A 20,441-nucleotide genomic window follows, 5' to 3' on the forward strand; every position below is an offset into this window, starting at 1 on the left:
TGTAATGTCCCTCTGAAGTACTCCTTCCTGATCCTATCCATCCTAGTCACTCCCAATGAGAACCTCAGCATCCCCATCTCTGCTACCTCCAGTTCTGCTTCCTGTCTTTTCCTCAGTGCCACTGTCTCTAGACCAAACAACATGGCTGGTCTCACCACAGTTTTGCATACCTTTCCTTTCATTTTAACTGAAACTCTTCTATCAAACATCACGCCTGACACTTTTCTCCACCCGTTCCATCCTGCCTGCACACGCTTCTTCACCTCCTTTTCACAATCTCCATTGTTCTGGACTGTTGACCCCAAGTACTTCAAATTCTCCACCTTCTGTATCTCTTCTCCCTGTAACCTCACTCTTCCACTTGGGTCCCTCTCATTCGCGCACATATACTCTGTCTTGCTGTGGATAATCTTCATTCCTCTCCTTTCCAGGGCAAACCTCCACTCTTCTAAGCTCATCTGTCAGCCTGTCCATCACCATAGCAAACTAGACGGGGCTCAGAGCTGATCCCTGATGCAGTCCCCCTCCACCTTGAACTCTTCTGTCCCACCTCCAGCACATCTTACCCCTGTCTTACAGTCCTCATACATGTCCTGCACCACTTGAACATACTTCTGTCACGCCAGACGTCCTCATACAATACCACAGTTCTGCATCTGTAGTACTCTTTTTTGGCATGAAACCATACTACTGCTCACAGATGCTGACTTCTACCCTTAGTCTAGCTTCAACTACTCTTTCCATAACTTAATGGTATGGCTCATTAGCTTTATACCTCTGTAGTTGCCACAACTCTGCACATCACCCTTGTTCTTAAAAATGGCCACCAAAACACTTCTCCTCCATTCCTGACGCATTGTCTCACCACCTAAGATCCTATTGAACAACCCAGTCAGGAACTGCTACTTCTCCTAGACACTTCCATGCCTCCAAAGGTATACCATCAGGACCAAGGGACTTCCCACTCTTCATCCTTTTCAATGCTCTTCTCACTTCCTCTTTACCAATCTTTGCTACTTCCTGGTCCACAGCAGACACCTCTTCTACTCTTCCTTCTCTCTCCTTTTCCTCATTCATCAATTCTTTAAAGCACATTTTCCATCTTCCCATCCCACTACTGGCATCTGTCAGTACACTTCCATTCCTGTCCTTGACCACCCTAACCTGCTGCACCTCCTTCCCATCTCTGTCTCTCTGCCTTGCCAACCTGTAGAGATCCATCTCTCACTCCTTACTGTTCAACCTAGCGTACAAGTCATCATAGACCTCTTGTTTGGCCTTTGCCACCTCAACTTTCACCTTAGCATTCATCTCTCTGTACTCCTGTCTACTCTTTTCAGTCCTCTCCATGCTCCACTTCTTCTTAGCTAACCTTTTTACCTCCAGGACATTCTTAACCAAGTCCTCCTACTCCATTCCTCTTCCCATCCCCACCATTATAGAACAAGTTAAACCCTGCTCCTAAACTTCTATCCTTGCTATCTTTCCACCTGGTCTCCTGGACACACAGCCTTCCTTCCTCCTCTGCACCATGTCAACCAACTCTCTACCTTTTCCTGTCATAGTTCCAACATTCAAAGTCCCTGCTCTGAGTTCTAGGTTCTTAGCACGCCTCTTCTCTCTCTTCTTACACACATCTTCCTCCTCTCCTTCTTTGACCAACAGTAACCCAATTTCCACCGGCACCCTGTAGGTGAACAGCACCGATGGTGGCCGTTGTTAACCCGTCAGGTGTGGAAGTTTTTTTTTTACGTCTGATTTTTACGTGGCATGCCCTTCCTGACACAACCCTCTGTATCCATCCAGGCTTGGGACTGGTACAACACGGCACTGGCTGTACCCCATTGAGGCTACACTTACTATATATTTGTGTGTTTATTTGCTGGCTTGATGTTAGGACGGCAGCGGTGTCATGACATGTGACGTCACGTGGTAGGCGGGACTCAAACATGGGGGGGAAGCAAAGCAAAGCTGGGAACAACAAGAAGACAGTTGGTGAGGGATTATCGTTAAAGTCCTTCGTCACACACGGACAAAATGCTTACTTACGGTGTGCCTGACGTTTCCCCGTCTTCGCACCCCGCTTGTTCGTTCACTGTGGACGTTTTCCACACCAAGGCCCGAGTCAATTTTGAGTTTGTACTCTTCGTGTGACGTTAGCTTGTGCGGCTAGCTAGCGACTTAAAACAACTTGTCAACAGCCGATAGATCGGCGGCGGTGTTCAACACTTGCTTGTCACACCCAGGGCACATTTTGTAGGCGAGTCCACTGCTTGTGAACCTGCAGCACTTTTGAGAGAGGTAAGTGGCATTGGTGTGTCATGGGTTTTTAAAAGGCACCCCCCCCCCCACACACACACACACACGGGAATGTGGGTCAGCCACGCTAACATAGTTGTGTCTATCAAGGTTAGGCGCTAACTAGCTCAGTTAGCATGCCGTGTAATAGTCCTCGACGGCCTGTTGACAGACCTCTAAACCCCTCACACTGCTTGAACTATTGTTTTGTTTTGCTATTGCTTTAACGTCTCCTGGAGCTATTCACCTAGAAACAGCAAAAGTAAACAGATAAGAAATACATTAAAATTAATGTTAGCATGTACTTCTAACGAGCAGCTCTTCAAATTCCGCGCTTGGAAAGAATCCGTATATCATTCTAAACAGAATGTCCTGTATAATGTCACCGAGGCTGTTTGGTCAGAGTCAACGTTACACGACACAGTCGTCAGCGTAATCCACCAGGGGCCTCTGGGAATTATTGCCCCCCACCCTTGCCTTCTTTGCCCCCACCTCCCACCTGCGATCAAAACTGCGCAGTGTGTACAGAGTGCATGCACCCTGTCCCTCAGTACACTGTGCACACAATAATACAGATGGCCCTAAACTCTGTCAGAGAACGCACAGAACTTCCCAACATTCACCCTTGTGCTTTCCTTCCTCCAAGTCTTGGTGGGACTCACTCCTTCCTTCACTTGTTTGGTAACTATATGTACTATATCTATTCTTCTAATCATGCTCCCAGGCATAAGAACAGGACTGGAACTAAGATTTCTGATTTGTTTTTGTAATCAGCAGTTCTAGTACCTGACTATCTAGAAAATGGAGGGCAACCTTAATAAGGTTAATGTTGCCTATGTTCCTGTGCAATACTGTGTATATTTTGGATATCTTGTATATAGCTTGTATATATCTTGTTAAATTGTCTTTTTTACTCTACTTTTGTATACTTTTTTTTAACTTGACTACTGCACTGAAAGGAGAAGCTCTCCAATCTCGTTGTACATCTTGTATAATGACAATAAAGGCCATTCCAGTCCATTCCAGGTTGTGAAATTATGGTAATAAAGTTGTCGTTTTTGAGGGTAGAATTGTTTAAGGAGTTAAACCTTGATGTTCAGTGAAAAAAAAAGCCCTAATGCAACCAAAAGTCAATCTTAGTAGTCGGCAAATACAAAGTTGAAATATGACTTGGGTAAAGCTGTGTCAAAAGTGGAACCTTGGTTAGTGTCCGCCCCGGTTAATGTGTTTTTTTTAATTCATTTAGAAAATGTGCGGCAACATTTTGTCTCTGTTTACGTACTTTTTCTGATTAGCCTACAATACAGCCCGCATCTGCTTGTATTATGACTACACTGCGTGAGTCCAACCGTGTTCTGTGTGTATTTTTATCTCAAATGTCCTTAGTGTCTAACAAAGAAGCTAGCTTGTGAACAAAATGGCAACCAGTACCGGAAGTCAGCTATGTTGCTTGTCAACACGTTTTTATCATTTTATTTTTCCATAAAACAATTATAAATGCGAGCAAATGTTGAATAAAAAGTATAAAATATAATTCAAGGTTAGTTTTACCTTCATTGATTATTATATAGTTATTGAATGAATTCATTCAGTGATGTTCTTCACCTTCATGTATCAAAATGCTGGCCCTTGAAACTTTCTGTGGCTCCATTGTGAGTTATTGAGGTGAGAAAACAAACAAAAGAAAGCTATAATATTCAGAGAATACATTTGAAATATCATCAGAATAAAGTTGTAATATGAAGGAAAACATTGATTTAGAAGTAAGTCACAAAAATAGTACTTTTGGGAGATTTACGTTATGATGGAACAAGAAAATACGACTGTTATATTAAAAAAGAAATAAAGTAAAAACTATGACTGTATGACTGTATAACAAATTAAACATGAAGTTATGAGAACAAAGCCGTACTATTATGGTCAAATCATAATATTGCAAGCGTGAATGTACACTTACTGTGCTGTCAAGCACATTGTAATGGTTTAATTTCATTAGAACATGCATCAGGTTGCAATTGAGTGCATCACATAATCAATTGACAGTATCATTGTACCAATGATGTCTATGTTTCACCAACATTGAAATAGAGTGTTTTGTCACATCAACACCATCATAAGTGTGAGCAGTAGTTTGTGTGTACTTTGTTTGTTCCTGACAAAGAACTACTTTGACCCAAATGTCCTCTTTTATTATTCCATTTGTGTCCAGTGGGCAATGATGGCAACGTGACAAGAGCTTGGTCAGCTTCAACAGGAACCATGGAAGGGTTACAGCCAGCTGCTACGGCGCAGCATAACAGGGTCAACGGCTACTGTCAGCCATATTCCCCCCAGGATACGGCTGATGTCAGGTGGCTGGTGCCAGAGGTAGAGTCCAGGGGTTCAGACAGCTGCGAGGCTGCGAGTGTGTCTGATCATACGGACCTAGAAGACTTGAAAGCCAGGGAGAGTGAAGATGGGGAGGACAAGGAAGAAAAGGAGGAGTCGTCTCGTCAGAGTGCAGACCAGGAGAGAAAAGAAAGTCCAGATGAAGAAAACAATCACAGCAGTGCGGTGTCCAGCTACACCGGTGAGGTCTTATTTTTCCTCCAGCTCTTTTTACCTACTCAGTGGATATGCCCTTGCTATTCGTGCTTTTCTTTAAGCAGACCTTTCCCACACGCCATCACCCTCGCTGTCAGAGCAGCTGCGTCTGGGTCGAGAAGACAGCACAGCCCCTGGCATCAGTGTGGAGTGTAAGGTCTGTGGGGATAAGGCCTCTGGCTTCCACTATGGTGTACATGCTTGTGAGGGTTGTAAGGTAATGGGTGTACCTTCCCACATATCTCAGTACAGTACAGGTACTGCTGGAAGTCCTGTAGACCTTACCAGATCATCATTTGTTTTAACCAGGGCTTTTTCCGACGAACCGTGAGGATGAAATTAGAATATGAGCGCTGCGAACGTTCCTGCAAGATTCAGAAGAAGAATCGCAACAAGTGCCAATATTGTCGTTTCCAGAAGTGCCTATCTTTTGGAATGTCTCATGATGGTGAGTAACAAATGTCTTCTAGACTCTCACGGTCCCTCACACACCGGATGCTGCACCTCTTGTTTTGCACTGGTTTGCATAGCTTTGTTGATAGGGACCAAAACTCGTATTCCCATATATAATATCAAGATACGATGTAGTATATCCCCATAACTATGCATGTAAAGTTGTTTTTATTAAAATCACAAAAATCTTATAGAAAAATAGCTGCTGAAAAATCCAATAGTCCATTCTCTTTTTGAAATCAATCTAGAGAAAGTAAAATGTAATCTTCAAGCTTCTTTATAACCCGTGTTGTGCATGAAGGAGTTCAAAAGAAGGCGTTCTTTCCACACTAAATTCTTCTAAAAACGTTGAACGGAACACACTGGATGTGAAAATGAAGAAGTTGAACATGAACTTTTTCAGATGATGTGAGAATCTGTGCCACTGTTGAGGTCCAGTTATCACCTCACCAGAGATATTTGCACTCCTGCTGCAAAAAAATGAAATGTAATGAACTTTGAAGTAGTCCCTGAGAACTATCAACAATCTTTTTTTTCAGCTAATACCAAAAGGGCCAAATATACAGTAAAGTTCCTTGTTTAAGGGGGGAAGTCAGCAGCAACTCAAAAAGACAGTATTATTTATTTTGGTAAACATATTTAAAAGACATGAGAACATCCTTTTGTGCCAGGAACACCAACCTGTCAACTGCATCAGGCTGAGTTACTGTCTGACATCTTGGTATGTTGTTACAGTGCAAATCCAGTCTTTATCAATATGAACGATGTTTGTTTTTCATATTGTGCTTATAGAAACATTCATATCTTGATAATACTGATATATCACTCAGCCTTAGTTCATATATTCAATGAGAAATTAAAAAAAATGTCACTCTCACAATGTCAGCAAGTGAAATAAATTATTTTCCATACCATAATTTCCTTGATCACCGCACAAAGTTTCAGATACTTTTTGCTTGATCCCGCAAACATACTGGAATCAAAGTATTCCTGAATCGTGTCAATTTTTTCAACTAATTAAATAATCAAATTGCCAGTTTAACCTCAATAAAATTCTAATCCAAAGGTCCTGCCCCAAATGAGTCAGAGTTTTTCTTCTTGTCACTCTCTCACACACACACACAAGTCTGCTCTAAAAGGAAGAATTAGCGTCAAGTAAAGTTGGGAAAGGTAGTAAACAATAGAGTTTAGTAGTTATTAATCGTGACGAGTGAAGTCATATCAAGTTAGGTCAACTATAACATTTTTTGTAGCTGTCCACAATTTGTTTTCTGATATTGCAAGGTTAACTTAACTAAAATATTTTTCTTAATTCTCATTTCATTCATTCTGTAAAATTTTGTCTTTCAAATAGTTTTCCATAAGTGTATCTTGAACAAGAGCGGTCATCATATATCCATAGCTTCTTCTGGAATCAAATGCATGTGTTTTTCTGTGTTTCTGCTCAGCAATCAGATACGGTCGCATGCCTGAGGCGGAGAGGAAGAAGCTGGTGGCTGGCCTGCTTGCAGAGGAGGTAAATCCCAGCAAAGCGGGTGGCTCAGACTTAAAAACGTTGGCCAAACAAGTCAACACAGCATACTTGAAGAACCTCAGTATGACCAAGAAGAGGGCCCGCAGCATCCTGATGGGAAAAACCAGCAGCACCTCGGTACTTTCTCTTCTTTTGCCAGCCATTTACCCTGTTGCACAAGTTTGCACACCTTTCACATTTCAGAAAGCATTGTATCGTATCTTCTCCTACTAATGTTATTAGAATACTATAAAATGCTGTGGAAATGATACTTGGGTAAACGTTATGATCGTTAATGTAAAGTATAGATGCAATGCCCTCTGACAACCATGATTGAATCTCTCACTTTTCATTTGTACGATGTACCAGACCAATGGTTCCGTACAGAAAAATCAAATGACCAAAATATGTACCGTTGCACCCCTGCTCTAAATAGCTGTGAAGAAAAGTGACAAATTGTGTTTAAATTGTCAGTATCACTATGTAGCAATGCCTTTATCCCCTTGGGTGTAGAATTCACTGGAGCTGCACAGGTTGTTACAGAAATCCTCTTCTACTCCCGTTAGACATCGCCACCTTGTTTCAGCTTGAGGATGCCCCACGGGTGCTCAGTTGTCTTAAGGTCTGGAGATGACTCGGCTCCTTCAGCTTCACCTTCAGCTTCCTCAGCAAGGCACTTGTTATCTTGGAACTGTGTTTATACTTGTTATCATGTTGGGAAACTACCATGTGGCACAGTTTCCCAAGGGGGTAATCATGCTGTGCTTTAGAATGTCACATGTTGGAATGCATGTTTCTCTCAGTACAACTACAGCTACAACTCCCCAGTGCTGGAAGCCCCTTTTCTAACCCGAATATTGGGTCATGTTTACACCTATCGGGATATCCTCACCCTAAGGAATATTGACTTGTGTTCTGTGCATGTTCCATTCCAAAGGAATCTTGGGTCTTTGACAGGAAGTCTTGAATTTGTAAACATGGCGCCACACAAAACTGAACATTTTTGGAGCAAGGAGGAAACTAACCATCTATTAATGTGGTGAAAGACGGAAAGGTCCTTTATAGACGGTCAGAAGAACACTTGCTGGTGTTGTTTTTGTATACAGGAAGAAGAAACGGAAATGACTCGCATTGCGTCATGACGTTCCTGTGCGTCGAGACGTCGTCTATGCATTGCTGTTTTCATCGGGATATCCCGATTGTTTACAATAACTGTGCATACAGGAATAACCCTGTTTGCTCAGGCATTTAAACGGGTTATTCCCAATGTTTCAGAAACCGGAATATTGACTGCATGTAAACGCAGCCAATGATGCTATCACTGCCATGCTTGGCTGTTGGCAAGACAGTGACTTTGCTGCTCATTTATGTTGCCAGCTCATTAGACAAAAAAATGGGTAGTCGATCTACACTGCTATACTGCTATAAGTTCTACAATGACTACTAAGTTTCATTTCTATACTATTGTCCCATGACGGGGGTTGGCAACCTATACCATCAAGTGTCATTTTGCGTCTTCAAATAAAAAAATAGTCTGGAGCCGCACACAGCTATAACCTTGTAAAAATGTTTTGTTTTTTTTTAAATGTCACAACAACAAAATTCTACAAACAGAAGTGCAATGTGCATGTGTGAGCCTGCACTTAAACAACTTCAACACTTAAATCTTAAGCCTTGGTTCCCCTATTTCTTTAAAGGGGAAGTGGATGTGGTTTAATCAGAATGGGCAGGACTTAAAGCTGCACATTATCTGTACAAATCTGAAATTGACATTGAATGATCACAAGTTGCTATATTTAGAGGTTATCACATGGTTTGTCTGGTATCAGGCCCGGTATCATGCCCCCAAGTGTCAGTATCAGATTCTCGCACGCGGGGACATGATACTGGGCCTGATACCAGACAAACCATGTGATGATCTTATTATCACATACTATTTAATCATGAGCTTATTATCACGTACTTTCGTTTTTCCATCATGTAACATGCCAGAGAGTTGAATTTTGATTTGAGAGAATCAGGCTCGTATTCATCCCCATTTTCTTTTCTGATTGATAAAAAAATGTAGCGACCCTGACGTGTTCATGTTGACATGTTGTGCTTTTGAGTGTCTGACTGTTCCGCGTGACTGTGAATGCACCAGGGGTCGTGTTGAGGAAGCACTGTTGCGTTGCTGGCGGTGGTTGCAACGGCGTGGTTACGGCTGACAGTAGCCAGTATTGTTGTGTAATAAAAGCTTGTTAGCGATCACAGTCGTGTCCTTTCCATAGCGTCGGCAACGACGTTACAATAAACATAGACACATATTTGTCTAACTCAGGCGGGGGAATACTTTCTACTAGTCTTCGTTTGTTCTTGCAGTTGCAGTCGCCCTTGGTTTTCCGACTTGTATTTGCATTTTTAGTTTTTTCGATCATTTCAAGAGTTTCCTCCTCATTAATGGTGATAAAACGTTCCATTTCTAATATTCTGTTTGCTATTTTCTCTATTTGTCTTTCGCCGGGAGTGTCAACCGCTGACATGTTGACAGAGCACAGACGGCAGCAAAACAAACGCTCGTGCGCTGTTCTCTGATTGGTTGTTTCATGGTTAAACTCTATAGTTTATCAGTATCACTGCCCTGGGCTTTGACACAGTATCATCTCGGCCTTTTCCCGTATCATTCATGGGCGGTTTCTAGGGTACAGGGCCAGTTAACACTGTAGTATGTGATAAGTATTGTTTATTATTCAGCTATATGTGTATGTGTGATCTTGAGACTTTATTATTTGAATTTGTTATATATTATAATTATTTCATATATATGAGCTATGTTGACCGCACAGTGGTTGATTGGTTAGCATGTAGGCCACACAGTCAGGAGATCAGGAAGACCTGGGTTCGATTCTCCATGTGGAGTTTGCATGTTCTCCCCGTGCATGCGTGGGTTTTCTCCGGGTACTCCAGTTTCCTCCCACATTCCAAAAACATGCTAGGTTAATTGGCTACTCCAAATTGTCCATAGGTATGAATGTGGGTGGGAATGGTTTGTCTATATGTGCCCTGTGATTGGCTGGCCACCAGTCCAGGGTGTACCCTGCCTTTCGCCCAAAGACAGCTTGGATAGGCTCCAGCATACTAGTGAGGATAAGTGGCATAGAAGATGGATGGATATGAGCTTGCAAACATAATAATGTGTCTGACTGAAACAAGCAGACAAAAATGAAAAAAACAGTCAGTGACTGATGCACGATTGTGTCCTGTTAAAACACCATGTATTTTATGAAACAACTTTTAAGAGTGCAAGGCGCATACTGCAACATATTGAGAGGAGAATAATATTTATGCCAGCCATAAATACAGAATCCTTGATGCCGCCCTTGTGCGTCTACCAAATGCTGTGTACCATGTTGTGGCCAGTCAATGTAGGTCTGTACAGTGCTGCACAGTATGTTACGGAACACATTTACCAAGTAACTTTAGATATACGTAAACCAAAATAGAGACGAGCTGAAGAAAACCTACTAAATTGGAGGCATTGTGACCAACTCTGTGTTGTTTTAAACCCAATCGCCCCTTGTGAAGCACTGCTGAGCTTCCCTGTGGCTGCAGCACGTCTCGGGAGAGGGGGGTCGTTGTGTGCGATGGCCAATCACAGAGCGTGAAGAGTGAATAATGAGCGTTTTCTTAAACACAAATATGAATAATGCCAAAATATACTCTTATCTGGCAAAAATGCATTATCTCATCTCTAGTAAGTAGCGTCAGCATTTCAGCATTTAGCATCGGTCATGTGTTTTGCGGGACTACCAGCGTGTAGAAAAAACACTAACTGTGGTGGGAAAAGGCTATTAGCAACCCGCTTACTCTATGCTATGACACAGACAAGCACTTTTGCTTGTGGGCTAGTCCAGCTGCATAGTGCTCCATGTTCACAGTCCAGTGTGAAATGTCATTGGCAGATTAATATACATTTCTTTTGCTGGTAGGGAATCAGGAACTCCAACCACTTGGAGTGGCTTGGAGTGGTGGCGTCTTTAGGAATTGGAAACACATGTGGCATTCCCTTTAAAGGCATTGCTTGCAAGTAAACAGCGTAGAAGTGCTTGGGGGAGGGCGGGGGAAGCAGAGCTCGGGCAAGGCCAGAGAGTTTATATCTCAGGAGAGAGGCATTCTTTAATATTCTTTAATATTAATTATATTAATGTAATTTTTGGAGAGAAGATGTTCTGATATTTTTATGAACTTATGTGTGTTGCCAACTTGACAATTTCCTTTTTAAATCTGGCAACTTTCCAAACCCACTAGGTGATTTATTTGATCAAAATCAACTAGTAACAGAACGTAAAAGTGAAAGCACATGTTGTTCTGCGCTTGCTGCCGAGAGGTCTGCCCCGCTTCATAGCAGTCACAAGCGGTGAGTGGACCGTTGGCTCCCGTGGCACACTATCTGTTCCTCCCGGAGGCACCACCTTTTGGATTAGCATATCACAGGCTCCGGACACATAGCTACCGCGCACTTCTCGTTAATTACATTGTTTTATTTTACAGTTACTTTGCAGTAACTTGTTTCAGACTCAACTCAGACTCAACCTTGCTCATCCAATCGGCCGTCAGAACACAGTCTAGATGCATTCACAGACTTGCGCTGAGTCTGTTATTTTACATTCTTTACGAAAATGTACATTTCCCCGATTTCATTGTTAAAAAAAATCGCAACACTCGGCGAAGAGAGCAACAAGGCTGATAAGACGCATGCGGCTCCGGAGCCATGTGTTGCCAACCCTCGTCCAATTGAGTAGACAAACTGTTATAACAATGGTGGCTGAAATGTGAGGGGTGTGCTGTCCTTTGTGAGATAATGCATGTACTCCGTTACCTGAAGAGTCCCACTCTTGTCCTGCCATTAGCCATTTGTGATCTATGACGTGGACACCCTCTGGAAGGCTGAAAGTGGTTTGGTCTGGAGCCAGTTACTTCCAGGCGCTCCCCTGACCAAGGAGATAGGAGTCCATGTCTTCTACCGCTGCCAGTGCACCACAGTGGAGACCGTGCGAGAGCTCACAGAGTTTGCCAAGAGCATTCCAGGGTTTGTCGACCTTTACCTAAACGACCAGGTGAGTCGCCTTCATCTCATGTTGCTTCATGCAGCTGTACGGCCTTGGAAAAGCATTCATGCAGGTCACTGTATTCTCAGGACATTGAATGGATCACAACTAAACTGTGCAGGTTGTCTTAGAAGACCTTGTGGAAGACATTAACTCCTGTGTGCTCCTCTGTAGGTGACGTTGCTGAAGTATGGCGTGCACGAGGCTATTTTTGCCATGCTGCCATCTCTTATGAACAAAGATGGACTCTTGGTGGCCAATGGTAAAGGCTTTGTGACGAGGGAATTCCTGCGCAGCTTAAGAAAGCCTTTTAATGAGATCATGGAACCCAAGTTTGAGTTTGCTGTCAAGTTTAACGCTTTGGAACTGGATGACAGTGACCTGGCCCTTTTTGTTGCTGCCATTATCCTCTGTGGAGGTGAGGGAGAAGCCACTCCTCATCTCAAATATTAGTTTGACCATTTTGACTTTTCAATTTTGACTCATGTCTCTTCAGATCGGCCCGGCTTGATGAATGTGAAACAGGTGGAGCAGAGTCAGGACAACATCCTCCAGGCCTTGGACCTCCACCTGCAAGCAAACCACTCTGACTCCGTCTACCTCTTCCCCAAGCTGCTGCAGAAGATGGCTGACCTGCGGCAGCTTGTTACAGAGAATGCTCAGCTTGTCCAAAAGATCAAAAAGACTGAATCGGAGACCTCGCTCCACCCTCTTCTACAGGAGATCTACAAAGACATGTATTAGGTGCACCCGCTGCTTTTAGCAATACTGTTACAGACTGAATACATACACACTTATAACATGCAATACACTGTGTTCTGTACAAACACTGTTCCATGGTCGCAGATGTTGCCAAGTCAAATGCCGTCATCACCACGTGTCGTTTGTGCATGTGATGAGCATCTGGAAGGATGTGCTGCAAGTCCCTCTTTCACAAAGGCCACATCATTGTGAGAATGGTAGATTTTCCTCCTGCAGCTCCTCTTCCAACCGAGCCAACAGCAGTGTTTTTAAGGGAGCTGCTCTCTCACCCGGCTCAGCACTTCACCGGGAGAGGAAACATTTCATGTTACATATGCGGTGCTGTCGAGGAGTCATCAGTTGGGATGTCAACAGGTCTATTTGGTCAAAGCTGAATATGCACAGGTTGCTTTTTGTTTACATCATCATCAATCAGTGACCTCTATCTTTGCCAGAAACTTGACAGGCCACAACTGTTTGATCTCCCTTAATGGCAGCTCTCTGTGCAATAACATCCCGTTCATGTCCATGGACATTGAAGTTATGTTATTTTATTTCAAAGCCATCCACACTCATCCAAAACGACCTGCTTCACCCATTCTGTCTGTGGAGGAGACGTTATCCTATACATGATGCTCTCAAGTACAAAGGACAGTTGTTTTAGATAGACATGCAAATGATCACGAGCTGACATTTTATGTTTCTTTTTCTTAATTACTGTTTGACATTATGCCTAATTGTAATTGTTGACTATATTTTTAAAGCATGACTGATTACGTCATGTCTATGTATTGGACTGTATGGCTTATTTCTATTTGGTTCACCAAATACACCAGCAAATATGCCAACAGCTTTTCCCTTGGCGAGGAGTTTCATGTTGGCATGCTTGGCATATTATGCCAATTTTTACTTGGGAAACCAGAGCAGTATTTCACAAACTGACTTGGCCTTAAGAGTCTCCAGTTTTTGTACATTGATTTATCCTTTAACTTTGCATTGGTTTCTCATTTGCTTTTGAGCCTCTTTTCTTCATCCATGTGATCCAGCCGCATTCATCTTAGTCTACCTCTATTGTATGACAATATCCCACATTCATCTCCACACTTGCCTTAATTCCTTTCAATGGTTTAAACCTGCAACTTAAGAGTGGCTGTCGTGGAAAGGAATATATACGCTATTCTAAAAAAGACTCTGAAATAAAGACAAAACAACTTGCAGTTCATTCTCTTTGTAAAGAGGTTAGAGTGCCGAGGGCTCTGTAGAGGGACCTTCCAGCGGAGACACGTTCCACCAGTGCTAGGAACACGACACAACCCACAGATACATTAGGTAGACTTCAACCCCCTCGTACTAGTGGTCTGTGTATAAAGCTTGAACAAAACCATCATTTGAGCTTACGCATTGCTGATGACACCCTTGGAACGCAGACCCACAGCTTGGAAATGAATCAACGGACAGTTCCACAGCTATGACCGCAAGTATGCTTGTTTTCATCACCTGGCCAAGCAGGTTCCTGTCAAAAGCCAAAGTCAATGCTGGACCAGAGGTCGTTCCCCTCTACAGTTGATACTGTGGATTGTTTGTCATACTGTACATGCTCACCAAATGGCTTCAAATATGCAGACAAATGATATCTCGTCCACCCACTCTTTATAGCCCCTTGGTTATTCTTGATACAAAGAGTGTTGACATTGTTGTTGGTCATGAGGCTTTTCGATCGCACGTCCCAGAGTATTTTTAAAAGATAAAAGGTCATGTGGGTGGATTGCAAATGGTGACGTTCAAAGGTGGACATCACGTTTCTATTGGCTCGTCGCTACGCTAATTGGCCATAGAGACCGGCTGCCAACTATTAAGATAGGCGGAGGGGGGAGCGGGGCGGCTTGCACGGCAGTAGCACACGCACACGCAGACTGGATTCGGACATGGAGCACTCAGCCCGTAGCGGGAGTATCTGTAGGTAAGCGAAAGTCATCGCACTATCGGCGGTAAGGCGGTTTATGTGAGTTTGCAACATCGCTATGATAAGCTACCATCTTAATCATAAGCTACCATCACAATTGCTGTCGATGATTTATGTTTCTAAGCGGAAACCAAAAGTTGGGACGAGGTTTGTCAACATGGCGTTATGTGGGGTTAAGTGTCTGCGAGGAAATGAACATAATGAGCGGTTTATGTGTTATGTGTGTGTTATCCAGCATCAACGTTTGGTTTGCCACAGATCTGTTCCGACGCACATGTCGAGTGACGGTCTTAAACTCTCAACTTTTGCCTTCTAGAGGCATAGCTAACTTGTAGCCGCAGCTAAGGGGCGGAGCCTGGATTTGAACGATGGAGGAAGTGCTCTCTGTGTGGATCGGGGAATGTCCACTGATGCATGCCCACTGTTTTGTTTTTTACAATGAAGTCACCTCATTTGGTCTTGGTCATTTGGTCAAAGCCTTTAGATACGTGTTGAATTCGTACTTTCAACGTGCGTTACGGAGCAAGGTTTTATGTAACCACCTTTTTGTTAGCTGTGATTTGAAATGACCATGTAGGTGACTTTTGCCGACATTTGTGCTAAATTGAGTATCGTCTTCATGGAAGCGAAGCGCACTTTCCCATAAGATTCCTTTCTACAGATATTTCATGAATGGCTCATGCCGATATGGCTCAAGATGCAGTTATCGACACGAATATCCCGCTACGCCGTCATCTCAGATATGTCGGTACTTTCAGAAAGGTGGATGCTGGTATGGTGAACGCTGCAGGTAATGACCAATGTTTGTGGGGTCTACCATAACAGGATGGGACGTGCACTTGATTCATTCATGTCTCCACCAGGTACATCCACGTCCCTCAACCTGAAGGTCATGCGGCTGGTGCCGGTCGAAGAGGGGCTGTATCAACAGTCTTCCTCTCATCATCATCCTCCTCATCTTCCTCCTCTTCGTCTTCAGTCTCCTCCATGGTCCAACCTCCAGCTGACCGAAGGGCGTCAGAGGTGTCTGTGATGACATCTAGGCGGGAACATGGCACTTCAAACACTGGGAACTTTACCGCTGGGGAGCATCCACAACGTATTTGCTGTCCTTCATTAGTCAAAGTGCACACTTGCAAATCAGCATTTCACATCTTCCCCCTTTGACCTTTACACAGATGCTCCTTCTCGAGGGTCACCGAAGAACTCGGGATGGTCATCTGCACGTGATGGCAAAGAGGTTTGTGTGTACTTCTTTTTGAGTTGAAGTTTAACCTAACAGGCCAAGGATTACGTTTAACGTCTTTGGACACTTGGACAGGAGAGCACTACCAATGTCGCTGAAGATGTGGGTGCTGTTGCGGCCTGTAGTTCCAGCAGGACGTCGGAGGCTTTCCTCAAGAGTCAAGAGGTCACCTGTGGCATTTGCATGGACAAGGTGTATGAAAAGGTGGATCCCAGAAACCAGATGTTTGGTATCTTGCCCAACTGCAGCCATGCCTTCTGTCTGCAATGTATCATGACCTGGAGGAAAACAAAGGACCTTGGCCCAGATGTTGTGAAGTAAGTCTCCATATCTGTACACGTTTAACCCCCCCGAGGCTATGACACATTTGTGTTGTCTGCCTCAGGACCTGTCCTCAGTGCCGGGTGAGATCAGCTTTCTATGTGCCCAACAAATACTGGGTTGAAGGTCAAGCCAAGGAACGTCTCATCGCTGACTTCAAAGAGAAATTCAGGTAAGCTGGGACATTTGGGCTCTAATGTAGCGACTTGGCTGTTGTGGTCCAGGGTTGGGATCTATAGAGCAGGGGTTTTCAATATGTTGCACAATGAACCTCCCCTCACCTACTTTGCTAAAAGAGTGGGGGTGTGGGGGCCTCACCCCACTAACTCTGCTAGAACACAGAAAACTGTCTGCTTGCAATCTAAGACTGTTTTTAGTTTTTGCAATGTTTCTCACAGGCTATATTAAGATGTGAAACATGAACACATTTTCCCATTTTCTGTGCATTATGGATACACCTATTTTGACTATGAACCTCTACCAATGTTTCATGGTTTGATATCCATGCTGTGATCATGCATTAACATGTACACTAATGATAACATGGAATAGTTGCAGTATCTTGCCCTATTTGGATAATTTAAAACACTGCCTTTTATTTTCTTGGTGCATTGATACAGTCATCATGCTAGTTCTGTTAACAGCGACAACAATTACGATGTCCGTTCTTCTTGGAATGGCTGTGTCTTTCAGCACAAGAAGTGTGCTCTAGTCCTCAGGGAAAAAATGCTGACTGCAAACCAGCATCTTGTTGAGTCTTGGTAGCCAAATGGAGAGCTAGCTATGCACTCTTCCGTCTGTGAATGGAACAGAGACGAGCGGTCAGTGAGGTGTTGTGTTCGTATCAATGCACAGAGGAAAGCATTTCATCCAAATAGGGCAAGATACTGCAACTATTTATCATCAGTGTACGTGTTGATGCATGATCACAGCATCGATATCTAACCATGCAACCTTGGTAGAGGTTTATTTATTTTTTTGTTTTTTTTTTCATAGTCAGTGTATCCCAATGACTGCATCATAAGCTAATTGTGTTAGAATGCACAGGAAAGGGTAAAATGTGTTCATGTTTCACATAAGGATTGGGAATGATGGTCAAAATTCCAAAAGTGCAGTTCGCCTTTAAAGTAGACCTCTCAGGCTCATTTTCGACCCTTTTATTAGAGTAGTTGACTCCTGTAGAGCCACTACACACTAACAAACAGGGCTTTTCAGATGTAAGTAGAAGTGAGATCTTTCAGATCTTAAGATTTGCACCTATTCCTGTTGTATTTTGTTGGATTTTCAGAACTGTCTAATTTATTCCACCCCCGAGGCACACCCACTCTGCTGTGATTGGTCACACTCCAAAGATGAAGCCCACTTTTTAATTTTGTCAGTATAGGAGTTGATGAATGAATAAGCCCTTTGGAGATCTCCGGTAGTTTTGTACAGGACTACATGTGTTTAAGAAAAAGGCTATTAGCAACTCCAGACATTGGTGAGCTTGTAATTTAAAGGGGACCTATTATTTTGATTTTTCAGCCCTTGGTGTTGAGTAGTAGACTTCTACAGAGCAGCTCCACACCATAAGCAGCACCGAGTGTTCTAGTTCTTCTACAGTCTGCACCTATTGGTCATCCTCGCGGAAAATGTCTGTATTTAATTTATTCCACCCACAGCCCGCCTCTAGGCACGCCCACTCTGCTTTGGGTGCTCATGCTGCTAGTGTACAGAAAGACTTCCGGTTTGTGCTGCCAACTGTATAGGAGTTGATGATAAATGGGGATTTATCTTTTGTAAGTGTTTTTTAACATACAGCCATAAGTATTGGATCAGAAAGTACAGACTGCACAGACTGAGGTTTCTCAAGAACAGAGGTTACTTGAAGATGTCTCAATGGTAAGTAGCTTTAGCATTTTAGGGTTAGGTTTTCTACAGCGTTGGTGACGTGTAATGTCTGTTGCGGGGGGGGACTCGGGTAGAGCTATTAGCAACTTCCTCTATGCTATAATGCTACAAGTGCTTTTGTTCCATGACTTACCCTAAATCAACAGAAACAGTTAGCACCCTGATAAACTGTCACCTACTGCTTCCTTCTGACTCTTCCAGAACACCAAGTAACGTTGGAAAGGCGTAGGGCTTCAATAAGTGCGTGGGCTAGTCCAGCTGCATAGTGGTCCATGTCCAGTGTGAAATGCCCTGGACATATTTAAAATGTATTTCTTTTGCTGGTAGGGAATCAGGAACTCCAACCACTTGTGTCTGATGGTGGCGTCTTTAGGAATTGGATACAAATGTGGCTTTCCATTTCAAGGCATTGCTAGCAAGTAAACAGAGGAGCACAGCTTGGGGAGGGTAGAGAGTTGATGTATAAGAGCGTCCGCCCCTTTGTGACATCAAAAGGAACAGTTTTGCCACGCCCTTTTGAGACATCCCAAACTTCTAAATGTGCAAACCTCATGATCTGAACCTTTGGCATGGTTTACAATGAATGTTGTATTCTGGGAGTGAGATGTGAAATTCGATGGTTCTGAACGTTCTGTTTTAGAGGGTTTTTTTCTATATGGGCATACGCTGTTGGCCATATACGCTGTCAGGCTGCCCTCCCCACAGCTCTGCTTCGCTTTTACGGTTGTTGGATATGGCTCCCAGGAAATCTTTCAGGTGAAAATAATTTTTGGGGGCCAGGAGGAGCAAGAGCGACCCCAGCCATATTCTATTCCCTGTTGAGTTGTGGGGAAAGAATTTAGTCCAGAATTTTACCCCCCCCCCCCCCTCCCAGTAACTCATTTGGAATACATTTATATTGATATGCTGTCCAAAATGGAGCATGAATTGTTTCATAAACTTTGTCTAACAAAATGGCCGTCTATTAGTAACATTTACTCAGCTGCTAAGAATGCACCACATGGAATCAAATACATTTACTTTGATCATAACATGCTGTCTTTTGGTGTCGTATGGGACTGTGTGTGCAGCACTAAATGTTGGCAATATCAGTAAAATTCAATCAAATTACCAAACCGCAACACAAATGTATCGAATATGTAAATATAAAATAATATGTAAAATACTGTGTGTACTACACATGCTGAACCGCAACCAATGACTCTGTGATGCGACAAATGCCATTTAACATTCTCTTGTCTTTTCACTTTCCTAGTAAACAAAGCTGCAGTTACTATGCACGATACAAATGCTGCCCCTTTAAGACTGAGTGCCTGTACCGCCATGACAAATCTGCACGGCGTGGCTCGTTTCTGGTACATATTACACCCCCAACCTGACTGCTTTGGTGAACACTAAGTAACGTGTATTTTGCTTGTTAGTACAACACCGATGATGATGAAGATGATGATGACGACGACGATGACTACGATAGCGTGGACCTGCTGAATTTCTTCATAGCCATGACGCTTCTTGGTGCTGAAGACGACAATGACGACAGTGACAGTGAATTTGACATTCCCTTTTACCTTGCAGAGTACGGCTTCTGATGGTTTCCTTTTCTGTGTTTGCACCACCGGACGAGGCCAGAATGAAGAGTCACTACAGCTTTGGTTCCATGATGGCGTAGGCAAGGGTGTTAGCCATGTACCATACGACTTTATGTGAGACCAAACTATTGCAGGTGATTTCGCTGACCTGCTGTAGTGGACTGTTGAAAATGAATTATGTAAGCTGTCTGGACCGAATCGTTCTAGGATTGTTTCCACTACGGCCTCTGGTTGTTTTTTAAAAAATAGTTCCACTTTATCAGCCTTCCTGCAGCCGTAGTGATTCAAACATTGACAAAGATTGTACATTTTCTTCCATAACAATTGTTGGATTTGAGTGTATTAGTTAAATGGGTATTTTAAAGGGCTGTGTGTGTGTGTGTATGTGTGTGTGTGAATGGTCTTAATTGTCTAAAGATTAAAAAAGTGCCCCATTATGGTTGATGTCTGTTGGCATTTCCTGCCTTGATTTCCTCATGACAGCTTGGCGTAACCTTGACATGTTAGTTTTTTTTTTATTTCTTTGAAAACATTTTGTACACTGAAAATAAACCTTCACATTTTTATCTCAAAACGCGTCATGCTGATTTTACTTGTAGGGTGACTGACCACTAGTGGTGCGTGATACCCCATACCGTTAGCAGTTCCATACCAAGTAAAATACAGGGACAGCACCGCACTGTATATCTATACCGATGCTTTTTAGTTGGACGCCTCAGACTAAATCTGAATTATGACCTTTTTTGTGTTTTGTTTT

General features: G+C 43.1%; 2 protein-coding genes and 1 long non-coding RNA gene across 5 annotated transcripts; 2 read left to right on the forward strand and 1 right to left on the reverse strand.

The window, feature by feature from the left end:
* Positions 1-1,905: 1,905 nt before the first annotated feature.
* On the forward strand, positions 1,906-13,892 carry ppardb (peroxisome proliferator-activated receptor delta b). Of its 2 annotated transcripts, none has more exons than XM_058083413.1 (8): positions 1,906-2,301; positions 4,508-4,867; positions 4,947-5,098; positions 5,191-5,329; positions 6,783-6,985; positions 11,737-11,943; positions 12,109-12,352; positions 12,431-13,892. In XM_058083413.1, the coding sequence occupies exons 2-8, from the start codon at positions 4,558-4,560 to the stop codon at positions 12,676-12,678; spliced, it is 1,503 nt and encodes a 500-aa protein (XP_057939396.1). In that variant the 5' UTR covers positions 1,906-2,301; positions 4,508-4,557; the 3' UTR covers positions 12,679-13,892. The 2 variants fall into 2 exon arrangements, with proteins under 2 accessions (XP_057939396.1, XP_057939395.1); XM_058083412.1 differs by lacking the exon at positions 1,906-2,301 and adding an exon at positions 2,394-2,979.
* On the reverse strand, positions 10,121-14,562 carry LOC131136510 (uncharacterized). Its single transcript, XR_009131748.1, has 3 exons — positions 14,278-14,562; positions 14,074-14,188; positions 10,121-13,971 (listed from the first exon to the last, which is right to left on the reverse strand). It is a non-coding gene; the product is annotated as an uncharacterized LOC131136510 (long non-coding RNA).
* Positions 14,474-20,258, forward strand: mkrn4 (makorin, ring finger protein, 4). 2 transcript variants are annotated; one of them, XM_058083416.1, is made up of 9 exons: positions 14,474-14,635; positions 15,300-15,428; positions 15,502-15,737; positions 15,817-15,878; positions 15,960-16,201; positions 16,270-16,377; positions 19,351-19,450; positions 19,517-19,610; positions 19,671-20,258. In XM_058083416.1, exons 1-9 carry the CDS (start codon positions 14,601-14,603, stop codon positions 19,682-19,684), a joined length of 1,020 nt encoding a protein of 339 aa, XP_057939399.1. In that variant the 5' UTR covers positions 14,474-14,600; the 3' UTR covers positions 19,685-20,258. The 2 variants fall into 2 exon arrangements, with proteins under 2 accessions (XP_057939399.1, XP_057939397.1); XM_058083414.1 differs by having other exon boundaries at positions 19,517-20,258.
* The last annotated feature ends 183 nt before the right edge of the window (positions 20,259-20,441 follow it).

This window comes from Doryrhamphus excisus, chromosome 10, assembly GCF_030265055.1.
Source record: "Doryrhamphus excisus isolate RoL2022-K1 chromosome 10, RoL_Dexc_1.0, whole genome shotgun sequence".
Taxonomy (NCBI): domain Eukaryota; kingdom Metazoa; phylum Chordata; class Actinopteri; order Syngnathiformes; family Syngnathidae; genus Doryrhamphus; species Doryrhamphus excisus.